At 43.0% G+C, this 22,288-nt stretch overlaps 1 protein-coding gene across 2 annotated transcripts in view; it reads right to left on the bottom strand.

Moving 5' to 3' along the window:
• Positions 1-22,288, bottom strand: part of MTOR (mechanistic target of rapamycin kinase) — a 4,577,509-nt gene that overhangs the window by 724,175 nt on the left and 3,831,046 nt on the right. For both annotated transcript variants that reach the window (XM_044063218.1, XM_044063219.1), the window contains exon 46: positions 6,708-6,882. In XM_044063218.1, the coding sequence (XP_043919153.1) occupies positions 6,708-6,882 (175 nt within the window). The remainder of the gene's footprint in view (positions 1-6,707; positions 6,883-22,288) is intronic.

Genomic DNA, 22,288 nt, shown 5'->3' on the forward strand with positions numbered 1-22,288 from the left:
ACAATCCCCCTCTGCCTTTACCTCAGATCTAGTTTGCAAGCAAACCAGACATACAGCACGCACACCTGCCAACTATATACATAAAAGTACATATATACAAACATACCAAGAGTATGATAGTAACAGCAATACTGCAACAGCAGAAGGAGAATACTCCAGACCAGGCACCAAACCGAACGTTCTTCCTAAGGGTGGGAAGGGTGGGAGTATAATAACCAAGGCGAGATGAACACTCCACATGGAACGTTATGGTAAGGACATAACTTCTTTATGTGAGAGTGTTCAATCTCGCCTTTGTTCTTACACATGGTAGCGTCCCTAGCTCCATGATCCTGAGGAACTCAAGGGAGAACGTTCTTGAGCACAGTGGAACCAAAGGTTGCCCTATCCCTAGAAACCCTGTCCACTTTGTAATGAGAAATAAATGTATGTGGTTTAGCCCAAGTAGCAGCCGCACAAATGATGTCTAAAGGTAAACGAGCTGCATGAGCCAAAGATGTAGAAATTGATCTGGTAGAATGTCCTCTGGGTTTTGCTGATAATGTTTGATCAGAATTCTCATAAACATAAATGATACAATCAGTTAGCCACTTGAAAGAGTTCGTTTCGTAACTGCAAGACCCTTTCTGCTGTCAGCAAAAGCTATAAATAGCTGATCAGATTTCCTGTGATCTTTTGTTCTATCCAAATAAAATCTGAGTTGTCTATGGACGTCCAGTTTGTGCAACATATACTCTAATTTATTAGAGTGGTCTTTAAAGAAGGTGGGTAATTCAATGGACTGGTTAATATTACCAGTAGAACAAACTTTGGGAAGAAAGGATGGATTAGTGCGTAGGGATACTCTGTCAGAATGAAAAATTAAATAGGGATGTTTGACTGAAAGGGCCTGTAGCTCAGACACCCGTCTAGGCGATGTAATAGCCACCAGAAATAATGTTTTCCATGACAAAAATTTCAAAGTGCAACTTGAAGCTGGTTCAAAGGGTGGTAACATCAATTTAGAGAGCAATAAATTTAAATTCCATGGTGATGTCGGACTTCTGACTGGTGGTCTGATATGAAAAGAACCTTTTAAAAGGCTTTACAGAGTCTGTGAGCCATAATAGGTGCACCACTTTCTTCTATATGATAGCTAGAAATGGCAGCCAACTGTACTCTTAAGGTAGCCGGAGAAGCTCCTTCCTGAAATAATTCGGTTAGAAATTCTAAGACCTTATTCAACGGAGCTGTAACAGGGTCCAACTGATGTGACTCCGCCCAGATGACAAAACGTTTCCATTTACTAGTGTAAGTCTTTACAGTGGAAACTTTATGAGAAGCTACCAAAATATCTTGAACCGCCGATGTAAGGGGGATTGACCTGGCTAAAAAGGGAAGCGGAGCAGCCAAGCTGCTAGATGGAGAGATTCCAGGGATGGGTGGGGAACTCCTGACGAGTGAGTCAGTAGATCTGGCTCTGGGTCCAGCATCCAAGGTCCCCGAATGCGGTGACGCAAGAGAAAGGGGAACCAAATTTGACGAGGCCAGAACGGAGCAATGAGAATTATAGTCCTCTGAAGGTTGTTTGCTTTCTGCAGAAACTTTGCAATCAGGGGAAATGGAGGAAAAGCATATAGGAGACCCGGGGGCCAATCGTGCACCAGCGCGTCCCTTGGGACTTCCCTGGAGGGTAATAGGGCAAAGTAGCTCCTGCATTTGGCGTTCATTGGAGACGCAAACAGATCGCATGGTAGGCTGGCCCCATTTGCGAAAAACCTTTTCCGCAACTGACTGTTTGAGGGACCACTCGTGAGGCAATAGTATTGCCCTGCTCAGCCTGTCGGCTATGGCGTTGGATGACCCGGGATGTGCGTTGCGATCAGAAAGCGACCGGTGGACTCTGCCCATTGCCAAATTCTCATGGCCTCTCTGCATAGTTGGTAGGACCTGGTTCCCCCTTGCTTGTTTATGTACCAGACTACGGACATGTTGTCTGTCTGAACTGCAATGGTCCCTGGAGGAAGAAGGGGAGCAAAGTGTTGCAACGCCAAAAACACTGCCCTCAACTCCAGAACATTGATGTGCAGATTGTACTCCAGATTGGTCCATTCGCCTTGGACTGTCTGTCCCTGAAAGATGCCCCCCCACCCTATCAGGGAAGCGTCCGTGGTTATCATTGCTGACGGTGTGGGTAGCACAAATGGCCTTCCGCTGGATAGGTTGCAAGTCTGTAACCACCACATTAGGTGTGATTTGCACGTTTTCGTTATCAATATTTCGTGAGTCAGTGGAAGTTGTTGGAATGACCATTGTGCAAATAGAAGCCATTGTAGAACTCTCATGTGCAGTCTTCCCAATGGTATTGCTATGAGAGAAGCTGCCATGAGACCCAGAACTTTCAGAACAATTTTTGCTGGGGATTTCCTGGACGACAGCAGAAGGGAAATGTTGGATTGAAGTGCTACTATTCTTTCTGTCGGAAGTTTTAGAACTAACTGACGAGTATCTAATTCCGCTCCTATGAATAAGATATGCTGTGATGGCTGTAGCAAAGATTTCTCGAAATTTACTGAAATGCCAAGATGTGTGCAAAGTTGTAGGGAGTAATCCCTGGCATGTATCAGTTGACGCCTGGTGGTGGCAGACAGGAGCCAGTCGTCCAGATACGGAAACACCTGGAATCCTAGGCGCCTCAGATGAGGCGCAACCAGTGCCATGCATTTGGTGAAGACCCTGGGGGCTGTGGTCAGATCAAAGGGCAGGGCTCGAAACTGATAGTGACTGGCTCCCAGCGGGCGCAAGTGATCTCTGGACGCCCTGGCCATTTTGATGTGGTAGTATCGTCCTTCAGATCTATTGAGCACATCCAGTCGTCCTTCCGTAAGAATGGAAGGATCGATTGAAGCGTGACCATTCGAACTTTTCCTTCTTGACAAAGGTGTTGAGATGACTTAGGTCCAGACTTGGCCTCCAGTCCCCTGTTTTCTTTGGAACTAAAAAGAACCTTGAGTAAGTTCGAATCCTATTTGGTCTGCTGGGACTGGTTGGATGACTCTTTTCTTAGCAGCTTTGAAATTTCCGTAGCTGCTGGGTCTCGCAGATGGGGTGGTACATCTGGGAGTTTTCTCTTTGGAATGGGGTGGATAGAAAGGGATTTTGTAACCTCTGGTAACAATGCTTTTACCCAATTGTCTGAAGAAAGGTTTTGCCAGGCCTGAGGGTATAAAGCTAAGCGACCCCGACTGCCTCCAGAGCAGGACAGTCGGGCCTCCTCTCAGGAGTGCTGAAAAGGTTTGCCAGGAGGTTATCCCTGTCACCTTGATTTTGCGGACCCCTCTGCCGCCAGGGCGGCGTCTTCCACCTCTGCCCCCCTCTGCCTCTAGAGGGGCATCACCCTGTGTGTTTGGAAAGACCCTTGGGGTTTCGAAACCACATTTTCCCACCACGTTGCCCTTTGGGGTACGGTCTGGAAGGGTGGAAAACGGACTCCGACAGCAGACAGAGTCTTTCCCTCCTGTTCACACCGGGTAAGGGTTTCCTTTACTTTAGGGCCAAAAGTGTGGCTCCATCAAATGGGGCGTTAGTAAAGGAAGACTTGAAGGCTTCCATAAGCGAACATAAGCGCATCCAGGATTGCCTACGAAGAGCAATCGCTGAAGCCGCTGCCCTACTCGATCCTTGGCTGCATAGGATATCAGCCTCATGGACGAGTTCACAATGGGCGTAAGGGTGTTGAGATGCGCTGTAACTTTCTCTGAGACAGCGGCATCTGTAGCACCCTGGAGGTATCTCCCAACTCTTTGACTAGATCCCTCTGTAAGCGTGTAAAATGGGTCAAATAGTTCAGGGAGCATAGAAAGCCGCTGAACTGAAAATGCGCTTGCCGTATCTGTCCATGGTCCTAGAATCTTTGTTAGGCGGATGGACAGATGAGGAAGACTCCGACATCTCCTTTTTCGTGGCCGCTGCCACCACCATGGCGTCTACCGGAACTCCTTTGGTAAGGTAAGCTTTGTCCTGTGGTGCCGTGATGTACTTATTTGGCTTCCTAGGGACAGGTTCCACCGTGTCAGGAGTCTCCCACGCCCTTTGAGCAATTAAATCCATTAACTCATCAAAGGGCGGAGTGACCCAGGAGGAGGAAGGACGGGCACCAAATGCCTTCAGCAAAACTGACTCATCCTCAGAAGGGGGGAGGGCTTGCCAGTCACCTCTCTGTTTAAGGATCTCCAAGATGTCAGCAAAGAGACATCCTCTGAAGGTGACTTAGGGGACCCTTCTGACTCATCTAAGTCAGTATCAGATGTCAAGGATTCTTGTGGAGAATCCAAGTGTCTCCTCTTACACAGTCTTTTCCTAGGAACTTCTTCGTGGGGAGCATCCGAAGAAGCCTCCGAGGAAGAGGGGCACCCTCCAGGGGTGGCTGAGACACTGGTGCCCGGACGCTTGGGCGTGGCCGTGGGTGCAGAGGAGGATAACGGTCCTTTGCGGGGAGGAGAAGCTGTACCTGCTGATGTGGTTGTCTGAGTAGACAACACCTTCCTCATGGTCGAAGGCCCCGGGTCCCGTGTCGAGGTATCTCCCGGTTCGAAGAAATGGGAAGAATCCCGAAACAGGAGCCGAAGGCACCGACCCGAGGCGGAACGAATCGATCCGTGCGAGGCCCGAGAGGAGAGTCGGAACCGAAACATCGGTCCGACTCGGTCCCAGAACCAAGGACAGATCTTCGGCCCGAGACTCCGGTACGGATCGGATGGAGTCGAGGTAAACGGTGTCGACCGAGAAAGGGCGGTTCTGGCACCGAGGGCTCCACAATCATCAGGTCAGCTTCTTCCGGCTCCGAAGACTGAACAGGTCTCGGAGGAGGAACAGATGGAGATAGTGGCAGGCCTTCAAGTCTCGACATCAACTGAGAGGAGACCGAAATAAGCTTGGACAGGGCCGTATGCTCCATAAGTTTCTGCACCACACGGTCCACGTCGGTGTCGGAAAGGGCTCTCGAAGAACGAGTCGAAGGGATCGAAGACGGAGCCGACCTCAATAGAGTCGGTGGAGGGAGCTCCGTCACCGGTTCCAAGACCCGAGGCTCAGAAACTGCCAACAGTTGAACACTCGGCCCCGAAGTCTGTGGAACCGGTGATCCAACTAAACTCGAAGAGCTCGGAGCCGATGTCTTTGGCTCCGACGCCTTCGACCTTCAAGACTTGGATGCCTGGTCTGAAGCATCCAAGGCCTCCTGGAAAGAGGGTTTCAGCAATCCTCTATCCATCAGTTTCCTGCGCCTATCTGTCATGACCCTCCCACTAAAAGAGTGACAAATAGAGCAGTCCTCTTGTAAGTGGAGAGGGCCAAGACAGTAGACACAGGAACTGTGGTTGTCTGTGACCGACATTTTTTGGCCACACTGACAACGCTTGAAGCCAGATTTTAATTTTTCTGACATGACAACAAGAAATGACAGTCCAGTAATTAAAAGTCACTTCCAATGAAAAGAACAGTCAAATCCGGTAATATGTGTCAAATCCTGTAATAAGCAGACTACACAATACTTAGTCCAAGTTATTCAAGTAGGGGAGGTAGGCCCCGAAAAAACTCTGTACCCTTTAGTTAAACTAAGTAACTAATCTAAGGAACCGAGATATCAAAGTCCACTCACACACCTACTCTAACTATTCATAGACTATATTGAAGAAAATTTTTGAAAAATTTAAACAGAAAGATAAATTCTTATCTGTAAAAGCCTCGAGCTAGTCCCCAGCGATGCGTATGCAGCAGCGGCAAACTAGATCTGAGGTAAAGGCAGAGGGGGATTGTGGGTATTGGATGTCCTCGAGCTTCTTCTCGATGCAGAGCTTGCAGTCGGCTGGCACGGAGCCGAGGATCGGCTCCGAACCCATGTGTAAGAACAAAGGCGAGATTGAACACTCTCACATCTACTATTATATTAATTTTTTTTTTAATGGTATGCGCACTGCATCTATACTGCAACACACACACACACACACACACACACACACACACACACACACACACACACACACACACACACACTTATTGCAAATATATGACCCACCCCTTGCATTAAGGGGCCTGTGCAACACCTTCCCCACAAATATTTGTACCTCTATTTTTTGGGTATATATTAAATCAGCGAACGCTTAAAATAGCGAACACTGATTTATTGGCCCTTTAAAAAGCGAAAGCTGACAATCTCGAAGACATGGATCAGCGATTTTTCCCGTGTTCTGTGTCTTCGGGATTGTCAGCTTTCACTTTTAAAGGGTCGATAAATCAGCGTTCGCTATTTTAAGCATTCGCTGATTTAATATAGACCCTATTTCTTGACCACTTAGAACTAAATGACTACTGTTAGTCTAATCTTTCCAGTAGTGCTGGATGAAGGCCCTGGTAGCACATGAGAAAAGATTATAATTATCTATATACCGTGCTGCTGATTTTTTTCCCCCCCAGAACTTGCAATTAGTTATCAATCCACTTTCCTGTCTATGCAGAAAATGACTGCTTGTTGGTGCATTAATTTCATTGAAAAAACAGCATAGCAACCGTTGGACAGCATGCATTAATTCCTAGAGAAAGAAAATGCATACTACTGTTTGACAAGCTGACAATTATAATGATGGTGCAAAGAAGACCTCATGCTAAGAAAATCAGAAGGTGGTTTTAATCATTACTTGAGCACATTTCATACATGCTATAGCTCTTACCCATTATTGTCAGCTTTCTTGGTCTCTGCTTGGATGTGATGACCTGAAGGGAAGGTGCAATTGACTGAATACGTATTATTGGTTGGTTAGGATCATATGTTCCGGGAACAGCCAACTCTAGATCTCGGCACATCAGAAGCTTAGGTGACACATACTGCAGCTCTAGAGAGGTAAGCTGTGTGAATGTAAATTGAACTACAATTAGTACACTGTACATCAGGGAGAAGAGTTATTTGCGATGAGTAAAATTTACTAAGTGCAAATAAACTGTTTATCAAGTGACAGTAAACTTATCACACCAAGTCCTACATAGGTAAAAATATTTTTAACATTCATTGCAACCAAATAATTTACATACAACAAAATGTATCAACAAAAAATGTCCGGTTCTTCTGTACATTTACATAAATAAAAACGGTTACTGTGTTATCATATTTACCCATTCTTTTCTTGACATAACACAGTTGAATTATGTCATATAGACGTTTGTCTATAACATTTATATTAACATGGAACCAACTTTCCAAAAACTTAAAGACAGAATATAACAAATTAAGTTGGGTTCAAAAGAAGTTATGTTAAGTAACATAAAGGGACAAGTTTACAATTAGACACCTGCACAAGGGAATGTAGCTCTACCTCCCATATGTCACATTTTTTTCTTTCATACTCCAAAAATTTTTACTTGCAATTGCTAATCCAATCCAGTTTAAAGAGAAATACAGTATAATGACAAGTGTTTCAGATTCAAATACCTGTGTCCTAGAAACCTGTCAATATTAATAACCAACTATATCATTATAAATTCTCTAGGGTAACCACATACTTGTTGCATAAACTTATCTTGACAATATGACTCTCTCTTGCCCAGTTGATCTAAGGTTTCAGCTACCTTAATCACCACCGGAGAAAATTTTTGACTTCCATTTCTTTGTAATGGCATTTTAAGCTGCTAAAACCAATATAAATAATTTTGCCCATTGCTACATCCTACATTTTTATCAAATGATTATAGCACATTTATGTAACTTGTCTGTTTGTTTTTGTTAACAGAGAAAGTCAGACTGGACAAAATCCCATTTTCAGTGGAGGGCCAGGGAGAAAAGCTCCATGTAAGTTTACACACAGTTATACATTTTTACAATTTTTTTTTACATAAAATTCAGAGCGCAACAAGAAACTGACTCTTATGCAATTTCTTAAGTAAATATTAGCTAGGTAATCTTGTCATAGTTTATAACTAAGGACACGATACAACAACAGTCTTAAAATCTAGATCATGTCATGCGTACACGAGTGGAATATAAAGAGGTGCATAAGGACAACTGTTAGGAAGTAGAAGGTTTTAATGTAAAACTGGGTGAGGGGAAAGGAAGATGTGGAGAAAGAAGGGATAGAAAGTTAGAGAGATTAGTGATAGACATACTTATAGTACAAGACACCTCAGGTTACTATTACAGAGACATGGATGAGCATGTTGGAAAGTGTTGTGTGGGACTGTAAAACTGAGAGGGAAGGAGAGAGCTAAGGGCATGAGAAGTAATATAGACGGTAAGCAATTTTTGTGTGCCATTAATTTTAGTGGAGAGATTACAGATGGAACTTAGCCAGGTGTGTCCAAAGTGCACTTTAGGTGCTGTTTAAGATGAGTTTCAAGAACTGATAACTTGTCTGTTTGATTGGGTGGAGGACAGAATTTCAAAGCTGGAGTAGACATAGTCCCCAGCATTAGATTTAGTTACTATCAAGAGGAATTTGTTGAAAGATCTATGGTCTCAGCTACTGGAGTAGAACTGGATTAAATTTTTCTACACTACTCTTGCTGATAAGTTTTTAAAATTAGTGTTAAACACAGTCTTATGCAGTGTCAGTGGCACAACAGTTAGCACCTCTCTCCTTTAGTGAAGAAAACTGTGGCTTCTATTCCCACACCAGGTAGATGGATTTCTGATACTGCAGTGCAGCATAAAGGGGGTGCTGCACTCCTCAGTGTGCTGTTCTAAGATGAGATGTTAAACTGGGATCCCATCTGCTTGAGTTGGTGGTAGCTCAGGTGGATGTAAAAGATCCCACAGCAGCTATCTAAAAGAGTAGGGGTTCTTCATTTACATTATCCATAAATATTTTACACAATCATATACATTATTTACTTTAGCACTTATTTACACTCTATACACATATTTTCAACTATTTACTATATATATATATATATATATATATATATATATATATATATATATACACATACATATATAAAATTTACAAATCACATCTTCCTTTTTTATTTTTACTTCTTCAAATATAGCACATACTTATAATTTTTTTGACCCCACTCTGGTTTCCACAATCAAAATATTAGTCTTTTCAACATCATTGCCAGGTACCATTTTTCATTACATATGATTTCCTTAACCCTCTGATTCCAGATAACCATAATATGGCAACATTTTTTATCAAGATTTTCTACTTCTTTTTTACTTCTGTGTCTACAGTAGCCAAATTCAATTATGTCCATATTTTGTATTACTTATGTCTTTGAAATCATTCACATATTTTCTCTCTATAATGTTTTTCCATAACATCTTTACTCTTTCTGGTGGAAGACTTATGAGCAGCTACCAAAATAGACTTAACTGATGAGGAAAGTCCGGTAGTCCTAGCAATCATGGGAACTGGAGCAGTCAAGCCGCGAGCTTCAGCCTGTCCAGACTCGGATGAGGCACCCCCGATGGGTGTGAAATCAGATCCTGAATGGGGATCTAGGATCCAAGGTAGAGCCAGAAGGTGAGACCAAAGGGAGGGAAACCATACCTGGTGAGGCCAGAATGGGGCAATGAGGATCACCTTGCTCCCCAGTCAAAAAGCTTTCTGCAAAAACCTCGGGATGAGAGGAACTGGTGGGTAAGCATAAAGAAGACCGGGAGGCCAAGTATAAACTAGAGCATCTCTGGGAGACTGCCCCGGCGAGGGGTTCAGAGCGAAAAACCTGCTGCACTTCGCATTGGAAGGACATGGTAAGAGATCGTAGCAAGGTTGACCCCACTCGCTGAAGATCTGTTCCGTTACTGATAGATTCAGAGACCACTCGTAAGGCATCAGAATGGTCCGACTTGGCCGTGGTCACTGTGGTTTGGGCCGGGGCTGGAACAAAAGATCGTCCCTCCAAAATGTCCGGAGAACTCATCCACCATATGAGGGACAACTGACACACTTGACTCAGGTGGATAGGGTAGGTTAGGGGTAAATCCAACAGGGACCACTGAACTGCTAGAGTCCACTGAAGAATCTGCATGTGTAGCCGAGCACATGGAAGGAGAGTTATGGTCGTCGCCATCGAGCCTAGGGCCCTCAACACTGATTCCGCTGTCGGGAGATGAAAACGGTAAATTAGGGAGACATGCATCCTGAGGTTTTGAGCTCTCTCCGAGGTCAGGAACACTTTGCACTGTAGTGCGTCTACCCTGGCACCAATGTAATCTATCACCTGTACAGGCTCTAGTAGAGACTTGACTGTGTTGACTGTGATACCCAAACTCAGGGCAAGTGTCAGAAACTAATCCCTGGTTTGGGAAAGTAGACACCTGGTGGGAGCAGTGAGGAGCCAATTGCCCAGGTACGGATAGACCTGAATCCCCTGAAGCCTCAGGTGAGTTGCTACAACCACTATCACTTTGGTAAACACCCTGGGGGCTGTGGTGAGACCAAAGGGTAGGGATCGAAATTGATAATGATTGGCCCCTAGCTGGAAGCGGAGGAACCTCCTGGAGCTTCTGTGCATTATGTGACAGTAAGCATCCTGGAGATATAACGAGCACATCCAGTCACTCTCTTGCAGGTACGGCATGATGGACTGTAGTGTGACCATCCTGAACTTTTCTTTGGTAACTGACAGGTTCAGAAGCCCGATCCGGACTGATCTGGGGAGATGGTTTAGATGGCTCGTTTTCCTAGCAGCTTGGAAATTTCCTGTGCTGCTGCCTCCCTTTGCGTGGGTGGAATGTCCGGGAGGTGTTTGGAAGGTATGCGGGGACCCTTTAAGGGGACAGAATATCCTCTGGATATGATTTGAAGCACCCAGCAGTCCATTCTTATGGACACCCATGCTGCTGGGTGCAAGGACAATTGCCCCCCGATTGCCTCCAGAGTAGAGCAGCCAGGCAACCCCTCAGGGTTGCTGCCTGGGTCTGTCAGAGAATGGTTCTCGAGACACGAAGTTTCGCAGACCCCCTTGGCCTCAGGGTCGGCATCCATTCTGTCCCCTTCTGCCTCTAGGGGAAGAAAAGCCCCGAGTGTCCCAAGAATACTGAGACTTCGGGAACCACATCTTCTTTTGCCCTCTCTAGTTCCGGGAAAAGGACCTTTGAGGGTTAGAGAAATGGATCCCGACGGCAGACAGTGTCGTCCCGTCCTACTCACTCTGGACTATTGTCTCATTGACGGTCTTACCAAAAAGAGTCAAGCCGTCATATGGGGCACTGGCAAAGGACGCCTTAAAGGGTTCGGTGAATTGGCACAACCTGAGACAGGCGTTACGCCTCATGGATACGCCGGACCCAGCTACCCTAGCCGCTCCTTCCATAGCATGGGAGAGGAGTCACATGGACGTATTTGATACTGCTCTCGGAGTGGCCATTTTCACAGAGAACGAAACCTTGTCCTCCTACGACATGGACTTGGGTGGAGACTCCTCCAGCTCCTTCACTAGGTCACGTTGGAGTCTCGTGACATGGGCCAAGTAGTTCAGCGCCCTTATAGAAAAGGTAGCTGAAGCACACACCTGCTTCCCTAGGTGGTCCATCATCAGTGACTCTTGGTCAGGAGGGTGGACCGAGGAACTTTCCTGAAATAGTTCCTTCTTCGTGGCTGCTGCTACCACCATGGCGTCCACTGGGGAAGCCCTTGTTCCAGGAAGGCCTGTCAATAGGGGGGACTCAGAACCTTATTGGGGTGCTTGGGGATCGTCTCCACTGTATCTGGTTCCTTCCATGCCCATGAGGTGATCAAATCCACTAAAGGATCCGCGGGAGGGGGCACCAAGACGTAGACGGGCCTGTGCCGAAAGCCTCCAGAAACACAGACTCATCAGAGGAGGGCTTGGGGGCAGACCAACCTCCCTGCTGGAGCGGGATCTCCATGATGTCTCCAAAGGAGACATCATTGAGAGGTGATCTTGGGGAGCCCCCATCATCTAAATCTGTGTCCTCGGTTAGGGACTCGGGGGAGTCAACGTGCTTCCACTTGCACGTATGCTTATGAGATACATCTCCCGTGGGGCTCTCTGGGGAGCGCTCGCAAGCCATCTGTTCCTCTGGGGGAACAGTCTGGGGCTCTTCGGGCACAGGCTGTCCCTCTGGTAAGACAATGGGGACCATAGACAGAGCCGAGGGTGTCTGAGCAGAGTCTGATGGGGCGGTCAGGGGCCTCGATCTAATGGAGAGGACCCGTTTTACCACATTGAACGCCGAATGACAGCGGACCTCCTGGGAAGCTAATAAGGAGGCCAGTCTCCACGGATCCGATGCGAGAATTGGAGTCGGACCTGAAGTGGATGGAACTCTGAGGGAGGGAACCTGGCCTGACAACGTGGTAATACTGATATATCCTGTAATACTTTTCCATAATCATTTCCTGACATTTTTTTCTATCATTTTCAATTTCTTTCACATTGATTTTCCACAAGATAATCTTATCTTGATAATTTCCATTTCTTTATTACAACTCCTTTTTTAGAACTAAAAAGGTCAACCATTCCATTTTATGCTTCACACAATATTTTTATTAACATATCCTTGTTATTTTTTAAACACTTAATTATCGTGTATAACTTTAAGGATGATATATACACTATAACCCTAAACCTCCTTTATTGCACATATAACATCCCTCTTTTTGTAGGGTTTAACCTTGATTCCCCATATAAAGGAAACTATTATATTGTATACATGTTTCTCTAAATTTAAAGGAACACTAAAGACACTAGTAAAATAAGTTATCTTTGCTAACAGAACTGAATTTATTAAATATACTTTCTTTTTTAAAGGAAAGCCTGAAAAACTTCCAAAACACATACATTTTTTAATCGTCTATTTTCTCTTTCCATACAGAATTTATAATTTCTTGCTTCCCAAAGTTTATTCCAAGGATCTTAATTTTTTTCTTTATTAAATTCAACTCCGCCAATCTTTCCTTCAAATCCTAAGCCTTGACTTTTATCTTTATTTAATACTAGCCCAAACACATTAATATTTTCTTGTAACTGTTTTATTACTACATTCATGCTAAATTTATTTTTAGTTGTAATGATGTTATCTGCATAATTCACCAATATAGGCATTTTTACTGCCTCCTTAGAAATATAACTATTAGCATCCATCTCATTCATGTAAGTCAATACTGCATTAATTAGTAGCATGAATAATGCACCACTCATTGGGCATCCTTGCTTGATACCCTTTTCTAACTTTATACCGTCATTCAACCATCCATTTATCATAATCTTTACTGTATTATACTTGTATTCTGACTTATCTTATACATATCAATTATATTCCATAATACTAAAAGATGTATCAAATCAAATGCTAAGTCTCCTACCATCACTTTTGCCTGAACATTTTTAACTGCTATATCATCTACTACTTCCCTAATTATTAATAGGTCTTGAAATTTTTTTACCTTTTATGCCAAATACAGAATTATTTTACAACCTTACCTACTTTCCTTCCATACTTTTGTATAATATTTTCATAAAAATCTTATAACCAGTATTATTTAATACAACTGGTCTCCAATTTTGCATTACTTCCTTATCTTCTTTCTCATATAAATTTGATGATACCGTCACACAACTCTTTATACAAAAAACTCTCTTTAACCATTCATTTAATACTTTTATAAACCATTTTTTTGTTCCAAACTCAGATTTTTATACACCTTATATTCTATTCCATCTGGTCCTGCTGCAGAATCTAAATTCATTCCTTTTACTACCTGTTCTAATTCTTCTATTTCTCTCTCTTCAATCTCTTTTTCTAAATCCTTATTGTCCATGTCTACAAAAGTGCATACCTTCCATTTCTTCCATGTCTTATGTCTCTGTTCTTTAAATAGTGTCCTAATGTATTCTTTTACCACATTCATAATCTCCTCATGTGCTACATCTTACCCAATGAATCTTTCATTTCCCTCATTACTTTATTATTCTTTGATAATTTTACTTAAAGTGCAAGTTCCTCTTTTCTTCATTTCAAAAAATATTTGTTTATACAATACATGCTCTATTTTTTTCTTATTTCATATATTTTCTGTTCTTTACCAAAACATTCTCATCATTCTTCTCTATGCACTCAATCATATTACGTAAATTCTTATAATTCTTCTTTTAGATTCATAGATTCATAGGTTAGTACTAAGCTAACTGCCCTTGCGAGCCATTTCAAGCTTAGCCAATTATCCCTTGTGAGACTCAAACCCTGCACCTTGTGTTTGTAAGGCGAACACCTTAACCATTAGGCCACCCTCCCTCCCATGCCATATAATATTTTTTATATCTTAGTTTAAAATTTAACCACCATTCTAACCAATTCTTGTAAAATTCTCTCATTTCTATATGATCTTGCCATAATCCATGGCCTCTTTTTTTCTATACCATCCCATTTTACTTAATTTATTCTTTTTATGCATTTCCCTATATTTATATAATCGTCCTTTTACCATAATCCATATTGCCCTATGATCTGAAACCTCTGTCAGTAATACTCCTTGTGCAACCACCACTAAACTTTCTGATAATAAAAAAAAATCTCTCTCTGTTCTTTTATCCCCTCTTCTTTATGTCCAAATCTCTAAATTCCAAATTTTTAACTGTCCATATTTTATAATGAGAAGTTATGTACTTACCATAACGTTCCATGTTAGTTGTCTTCTTCTCGCCTTCTTTCTTGCTGGATGGGTCCGGAGCTCCAACTCGGCCTAATACTAAAGCTCAAGAGCTATTTTTACCGGCTCGAGGCAATGCTATGTCCCATAATGCTAGGCGTCATATACCCAGATCTCGTTTGATAGCTAACACTATGGACATATACGTCCCCACCACAAGAGAATAACCCACCTAATCATAGATACAAAAATGCAAAAATGAAGATTATATATATATATATATATATATATATATATATATATATATATATATATATATATATATATACACCCTTCTAGGGTAAAGGAGCTAGCTGGGGATATAGCTGAGGTGGCAATAACTCTCACAAGGTGCTCTAGATTTTCCCAGGCTAGATGGATGGGGGTGGGACGCAAGAACGAAGGCGAGAAGAAGACAACTAACATGGAACGTTATGGTAAGTACATAACTTCTCAATGTTAAGTTGTCAATCTCGCCTTCATTCTTGCTGGATGGGACAGCGTCCCTAGCACCTAAGTCCTGGGTGGCTCAATGGAACAAACTCTTGAGTACAGTGGAACCAAAATCAGCCCGAATTCTGGAGGCCATATCGAGCTTGTAATGAGAAATGAAGGTATGAGGAGAGGTCCAAGTGGCCGCTGCACAAATGGAATCCATCGGCAATTTTGCCTGAAAGGCTATTGAAGAAGCTAAAGCTCTGGTCGAGTGGGCTCTAGGCTTAGTAGGAAGTTCCCTGCTCCTCAACTGGTAGACCAACATGATAAGACAGGACAACCACCTGGACAAGGTTACCTTAGAGACTGGTTGGCCCTGCTTCCCTTCCGCATAAGACAGGAAGAGCTGGTTTGATTTTCTCATCTGCTTAGTTCTATCCAGGTAGAGGCATAATTGGCGGTGAACATCCAAACAATGTAACTTTCGTTCAGCTCTACTGGTATAATTTGGGAAGAAGACTGGAAGATCTATGGTCTGATTCAGATTTTTCTCTGAGATTATTTTGGGTAAAAAAGATGGATTAGTCCTAAGTGACACTCTGTCTTTGTGAAAAACAAGATAAGGAGGGCAAACGCAAAGGGCTTGAAGTTCCGAGACCCGTCTTGCTGAGGTGATGGCTACTAAGAAGAGTGTTTTCCACGAAAGCAACTTCAATGAACAAGAAGCCGCTGGCTCAAAGGGAGGAAGAATTAAAGAAGACAGAACCAAATTTAAGTCCCACGGTGGGGGAGGGTCCTTAACCGGGGGCCTAAGCAAAAGGGTTCCTTTTAAAAAGGCTTTGCAAAGTTTGTGGGACATGATGCTGGTCTCTGAAAAGCCAACATGGAAATTTGCAATAGCTGCCAGTTGAACTCTGATGGTGACTGGGGAGGAGCCCAGTCGAAAGAGTTCTGCTAGAAACTCTAGAACTGTCTGGACAGGAGCCATAAAGGGGTCCACGTGTTTTTCCCCTGCCCAGACAGAGAAACGCTTCCATTTGCTAGCATATGTCTTTCTGGTAGTAGACTTGTGAGAAGTGAGGATGATGTCGCGAACTGGTTGAGAGATAAGGGGAAGCCTGGTTAGGGTTGGAAGTGGAGCAACCAAGCTGTGAGGTTGAGAGATCGAAGGGAGTGATGCAGCCCACCCTGATGGGTCAGAAGATCTGGCACTGGGTCCAGATGCCAGGGCTGCTCCAGTAGATGGTGTTGCAGGAACGGAAACCAAATTTGTCGAGGCCAGTAAGGGGTAATGAGGATCATCCTGGCTCTCAAGGCAGTCGCTTTCTGGACTAATTGAGTAATCAAGGGAAAGGGGGGGGGAATGCATACAGAAGGCCCCGGGGCCAAAAGTGAACTAGAGCGTCTCTGGGGGGTAGACCTGGGAGAGGGAAGAGGGTGAAAAAGTCTGGGCACTTGCTGTTCAGAGGTGTTGCAAAAAGGTCGCAGCAAGGCTGACCCCATTTTCTGAAAATTCTTTCCGCTACTCTCTGGTTGAGAGACCACTCGTGAGGCATGAGAATGGCTCTGCTCAGTCTGTCTGCTATGACGTTGGACTTCCCGGGAATATGCGTTGCTACCAGAAACCGTTGAGAAGAGATCGCCCATTGCCAAAGTCTGAGTGCTTCTCGACATAGGGGGTAGGATCTGGTTCCGCCCTGCTTGTTGATGTACCACACTACAGACATATTGTCTGTTTGAATTGCAATAGTCCCAGTGGGTAGAGAGTCCTGAAGGGCCTGCAACACTAAAAGTACCACTCTCATTTCCAAGACATTTATATGCAAGTGGCATTCGAAGGGTTGCTATGTGCCCTGGACTGTCCTGCCCCGAAAATGCCCCCCCACCCGATCAGGAAGGCATCCATTGTCACAGTGGCAACAGGAGGAGGAAGGACCACAGGTCTGCCCTGGAGTACCTGAGGGGAGACCGTCCACCAAGAAAGGTGTCTTTTGCATGACTGAGTGATTAGAATGGTGTGTGACATGGGGAGCTGCTGAAAGGACCACAGGGAAAATAGCATCCACTGCAAGATCCGCATATGAAAACGCGCTAGGGGGAGTAAAGTGATTGCTGCTGCCATGAGACCAAGTGTTTTTAGTACAAATCTGGCTTGGACTCTGCTCTCCTGTAATAGGATCAGAACATGGTTGCGAATGTCTGAAACTCGTTGTGTAGGTAGTTTTGCTGAGAGCTCCACTGTGTTTAAAACGGCGCCTATGAAGGTAATAGACTGACAAGGCGACAATACAGACTTTTCGAAATTTATAGAGATACCTAGCGTGCTGCACGTTAGTACAGCGTAATCTCTGGATTGGAGTAGTTGGTGCCTGGTGGTGGCAGTAAGGAGCCAGTCGTCTAAATATGGAAACACCTGGAATCCTTGTTGTCTCAGGTGAGCCACAGCCACTGCCATGCATTTGGTAAACACCCTGGGGGCTGTGGTGATCCCAAAGGGCAGGGCTCTGAATTGGTAGTGACTGGCTCCCAGCCGGAAGCGGAGAAACCTTCTGGAGCGCCTGTTCATCTTGATATGGTAGTATGCATCCTGAAGGTCTATAGAGCACATCCAATTGTCCTGTCCCAGAAAGGGTAGAATGGACTGTAGCGTGACCATCCGGAACTTCGTTCTTTGAACCAACTTGTTCAGCCTGCTGAGATCCAAAATAGGTCTCCAGTTCCCTGTCTGTTTTGGTACCAAAAAGAACTTGGAGTAGATTCTGGATCCTTGTTGGTCTGCTGGGACTGGCTGGATGGCCCTTTTTCTTAGCAGCTTTGAAATTTCTAGTGCTGCTTGATCTCTCAGACCGGGTGGAACGTCTGGAAGGGCCCTTTTGGCTGAAAAATATCTATCAAAAACTAACTATAAATATAAAAAATCTTAAATACGACCTGGAGCCGGTGAAAACGCAACCTCGTAGCTGAAGCGGCAAACGAGATCTGGGTATATGACGCCTAGCATTATGGGACATAGCATAGCCTCGAGTCGGTAAAAATAGCTCTTGAGCTTTAGTATTAGGCCGAGTCGGAGCCGAGGTTCGGCTCCGGACCCATCCAGCAAGAATGAAGGTGAGATTGACAACTTAACATTGTCTTTTACTACTTTATCATCATAAACCTTTTTATTACGTTGTCTTAAATTACAATTAAAGTCCTCTGCTACAATTACCTCCATGTTAACTACCTTTGAGGTCCAGATATTGGTTTCTCATCTTAGTGCTGTTTCTAAATTTCTATGAAACTATAAGGCTAGCAAACAAGAACTGAGGTATGGCAAGGGACTACAGCATTATGGGTAAGGAAGGAACTTTAGAGTTTTCAGTATCCACAAGCTGTAAAGAGCAGCAGAGTCAGATCCTAGGGTCAGAGCCGTACCCACTTGTTGAGGAATGAATGAAAATGGACATCAGATAATTAACATAGAGATTAGAAGCTATAAATTCACCCAAAAGGCTTATCCTTAAGCCTACATCCAGTTAAAGATGTAGCTAAGAAATGAAAAAGAAATTAACATTCTATTTACTGCATGAAGATCAGGATGGGAGATGCTCAGAGAGCATGAAACAAAACAAAAAAATAAATATTTGGACTGAGGCAAAATGGCAAGTTATTATACATGGGTTTGTAAACTGAATTAAGTCAATAATTACAAATAGGAAAAGATTGGTAATCTCTTCAGAATTGGCAAACATTTTAATTGACCTAAAAACAATAGAAGGTACAGACAAAAAGGTTCATGAGTAGACCATAACAAGAACTAGACCATAACAAGAACTATCAAGGAAAAACAAAAACAATCACAAAATATGAAGCTGTTAGGTTTACAGCTGTCATGGCATAGTGGTTAACTGTTGTGACTATAGTGTACAGGGTCCTGGGTTCAAGACCTGCAAGGGCTATTTGTTTACAGCTGCGGTGGTGCAGCGGTTAGCGTTGTCACCTCACAGCAAGAAGTTCTCCTGTTCGATTCTCGGCTGGAGCACCTTCTGTGTGGAGTCTGCATGTCCTCCCCGCGGTCGAGTGAAGTCTAAAGACATGCAGGTAGGTGCGTGAGTGAATGGGTGTGCCTTCTTTGAAGGTTGGGTGTCGGGCTGGCAACTTGGCACCATAAAACCACTACCAATCGGGGTGGGGAGGGTGGCCTAATGGTTAAGGTGTTTGCCTTACAAACACAAGGTGCAGGGTTTGAGTCTCACAAGGGATAACTGACTAAGCTTACAATGCCTCGCAAGGGCAGTTAGCCTAGTACTACGCTATGAACCTATGAAGCATGAATAAAACATATATCTGATTATAACTTTAGAAAAGCAAGAATTGTCTTACATACTTTGTACCTAGGCATGCTACCGCAGCAAGAAAATTCAGAATATTTGTGTGGTAATTCTTAGACAAATAACTTTTGCTGACCTTTGTGATGAGAGATGGAAGGGGTAAGTAAGGAGTTTTGGATTAGCTACTAGAAGAATTCAGATCGGCTTGACTGACAAAGGTGGGACTTATGTCACTCAAGTTGGTGAAGGTGTCACTAATGTCAACAAATAAAAAAATGGTAAAGGGGCCTAAGAGGAGGAGATGCTTGCAGGACAGTTAATTGGCACTGGTATCAAGTACTTTTTAGGAAAAGTGCTTACAGGCATATAAAGCTGCAAAGAAGCAATAATGGCCTTCTCCTCATGTATGTTTACAGCTGCAAAGAAGCAATAATGGCCTTCTCCTCAGATTATGTTTAAAGTTTCATCCTTACTGAAAGTACCATCAGTATGATGAGATGGTATGCATCTTGCTCATATAAATGTCTTCAGAATTAGGCCATGAGATGCACCAATATCAACTCCACATTTGTTAGCTCTGAGAGTATCTATTCAGTTGCTGATGAAACAATGTCTCTTGTCATTTCTCCTACTCCCAATCTCTGTTCAGCCCAATGGGGCACATGAAGGGCAGCAGGGGTTGAAAATGATTGCACTGGTTCAGCTGAAATATATTCTAAGGTAAGGGTTTCTGAAGCCCAAAATAATATTTCTGAAAAATGTGCTTTTCATTCTTTCCTTCTACATTTTGGCTGGTCTCTTCTGAACATACAAGTTTATAATTTTTTCTCTCTAAACTAATCTTAAGGCTTTTTTCATATCTGCACATTGCTCAAAATAATAACACTAAGCCCTTCCCCCAAACAGTATAAGAAGGAAATGGAAGCCTTTGGTTACAGTTTGCTTACCCCACAAATATTTACTGGGACTATCTGGAAGTTTAGTTTAGAACATTAAAGGCCAACAGCCTCAAAATACGCTTCATGCTGCAGTCCTGGATTTGGATTTTATCCTCTCAAATATACCTCATGCTGCAAAAATGGTACAACTGCATGCACCTGATTAATCCTGATCTAAGTATATCTCCCCATTTTTCGGTACCTGCAAACTGCATTTTTCTTTAATATCATTTGTGCGAGATGGGTTGCCCTTAACTCCCCAACTAGTTCTTAATGGGAGATATTAAGGAGCACCAGCCAACTTAAAATCAGTATTATGGAAAATACAATTTAAGCAAAGTAAACATTGTCACTAAACTATAAACAAATACGTATATTTATTTTTATTTATTTTCCATTTGTTTACTGAGTTAGTCCAACTGGACACAAGGTGACCGTTTTCAGCGGAGGCCTGGGGAGAAAAGCTCTAGATACATAGTAAAAAAATAATAAAAAAATTATATAAACATAGTTATTTTGTACAAAGAGCATAGAAAATATAAAAGGAGCAAAACCAGAGTTGTACAAATGATGCAGCATACAGTGGTTAGAATATTGAGAAACAAGATATTATACAACAAATATACAACTGCTTGAACATAAATTCAAAAAGAAGTTTCCATAAGACAAACAGGGTCATAAACTAGAAATCATAACTATAAAGGTGGCCTAAACACCTGGTTCACAGTTCTATGCACTAAGTGAAACTACACAGTACACCTGTGATCTAGGGATGCTGACAGTCAGGAACAGGTGAAATTAGTCTGATTCTGTATGGAAACATATCCAACTTTTGAACAGGAGATCTTTTAGCACGGATTTGAAATTATGTTTACTATTTAGCCATCTAATGTCAGGGGTACAGAATTCCAGGTCTTAGCAACTGCATAGGAATAAAGAGACTGGCCTGAGTGATGTAAGCAATTGGTAACAGTCAGTAGGGAGGTACTGGAAGATCTTAGTTGACGTGCAGTGAGCAGACCAGAGAGGGCGGGTATTTTATTTGGTTGGTATAGCAGTTGATGGGTCAGGAAAAGTTGACTGTATTTTAATAAGTTAGGGAGTTCTAACCATCCTAGTTGTCTTAGGGAGAGGCAATGGTGAGAACGAAACTTAGCACTGGGTGCAAATTCTGAGATTTTATTGTAGCAGGTAGATAGTTTCACATGGTAAATATTACTTATATTAAGACAGTCTAGGAGAGTAAGCTAATTAAAAATTATCAACTTTTCTCTGCCAAGTTGTAAAGTGCAATTACACATTTTACATGTGCTGGTCCTCCTGCATTCTTAATAGATGGCATAATTATAGATTTCACAAAACATGGTCCAGTGTACTTAATCACCAAGAAATTTGTAAAACCTACATAAAAGAAGGAAAAGACATATATAGTACAGTAAACTAAAGTGACTTTGATGTTTTGTCTAAACAACTTACAGAAAAATGAAAAACTCTGCACATACAAAAACATAGTAAATAACAGTTATTGGTGTGAGAACAGATCATGCCACAGAGGTCTCTTAGCTATTTACAATGTGCATGGACAAAAAAAAAATCTTGGTGCTCCCAGCATAAAGCTAGTCTAGGCAAGTGCCACAAGGAATTACAGGATTGCAAGTAAAAACTTAGGAACACCACATATTGCAAAGGGAGACAACCATATATCCAGACAAAAAGGTCAGTCACCAGCAGTGTCCCTCAGGGATCAGTCCTGGGACCCAATCGCTTTGGACATTTACTTCTCTGAAATCAAGGTCAACATCAAGGTCTTTTGGCTGACCAAATTTGGAGACAACTGCAAAGTAGGAATAGTCATAGAATCCCTCACCAGCACTAACATTCTCCAGAAGAGCTGACAGACAAATAACTAGTAGCAAGATAAGCAAATCCAATAACGGACACACAAAGTCTGTGAAAAACCAAGTTTATTACTCCACAAAGC

The sequence above is a fragment of the Protopterus annectens genome, chromosome 2.part1 (genome assembly GCF_019279795.1).
Source record: "Protopterus annectens isolate FY-2018-M chromosome 2.part1, PAN1.0, whole genome shotgun sequence".
NCBI lineage: Eukaryota > Metazoa > Chordata > Ceratodontiformes > Protopteridae > Protopterus > Protopterus annectens.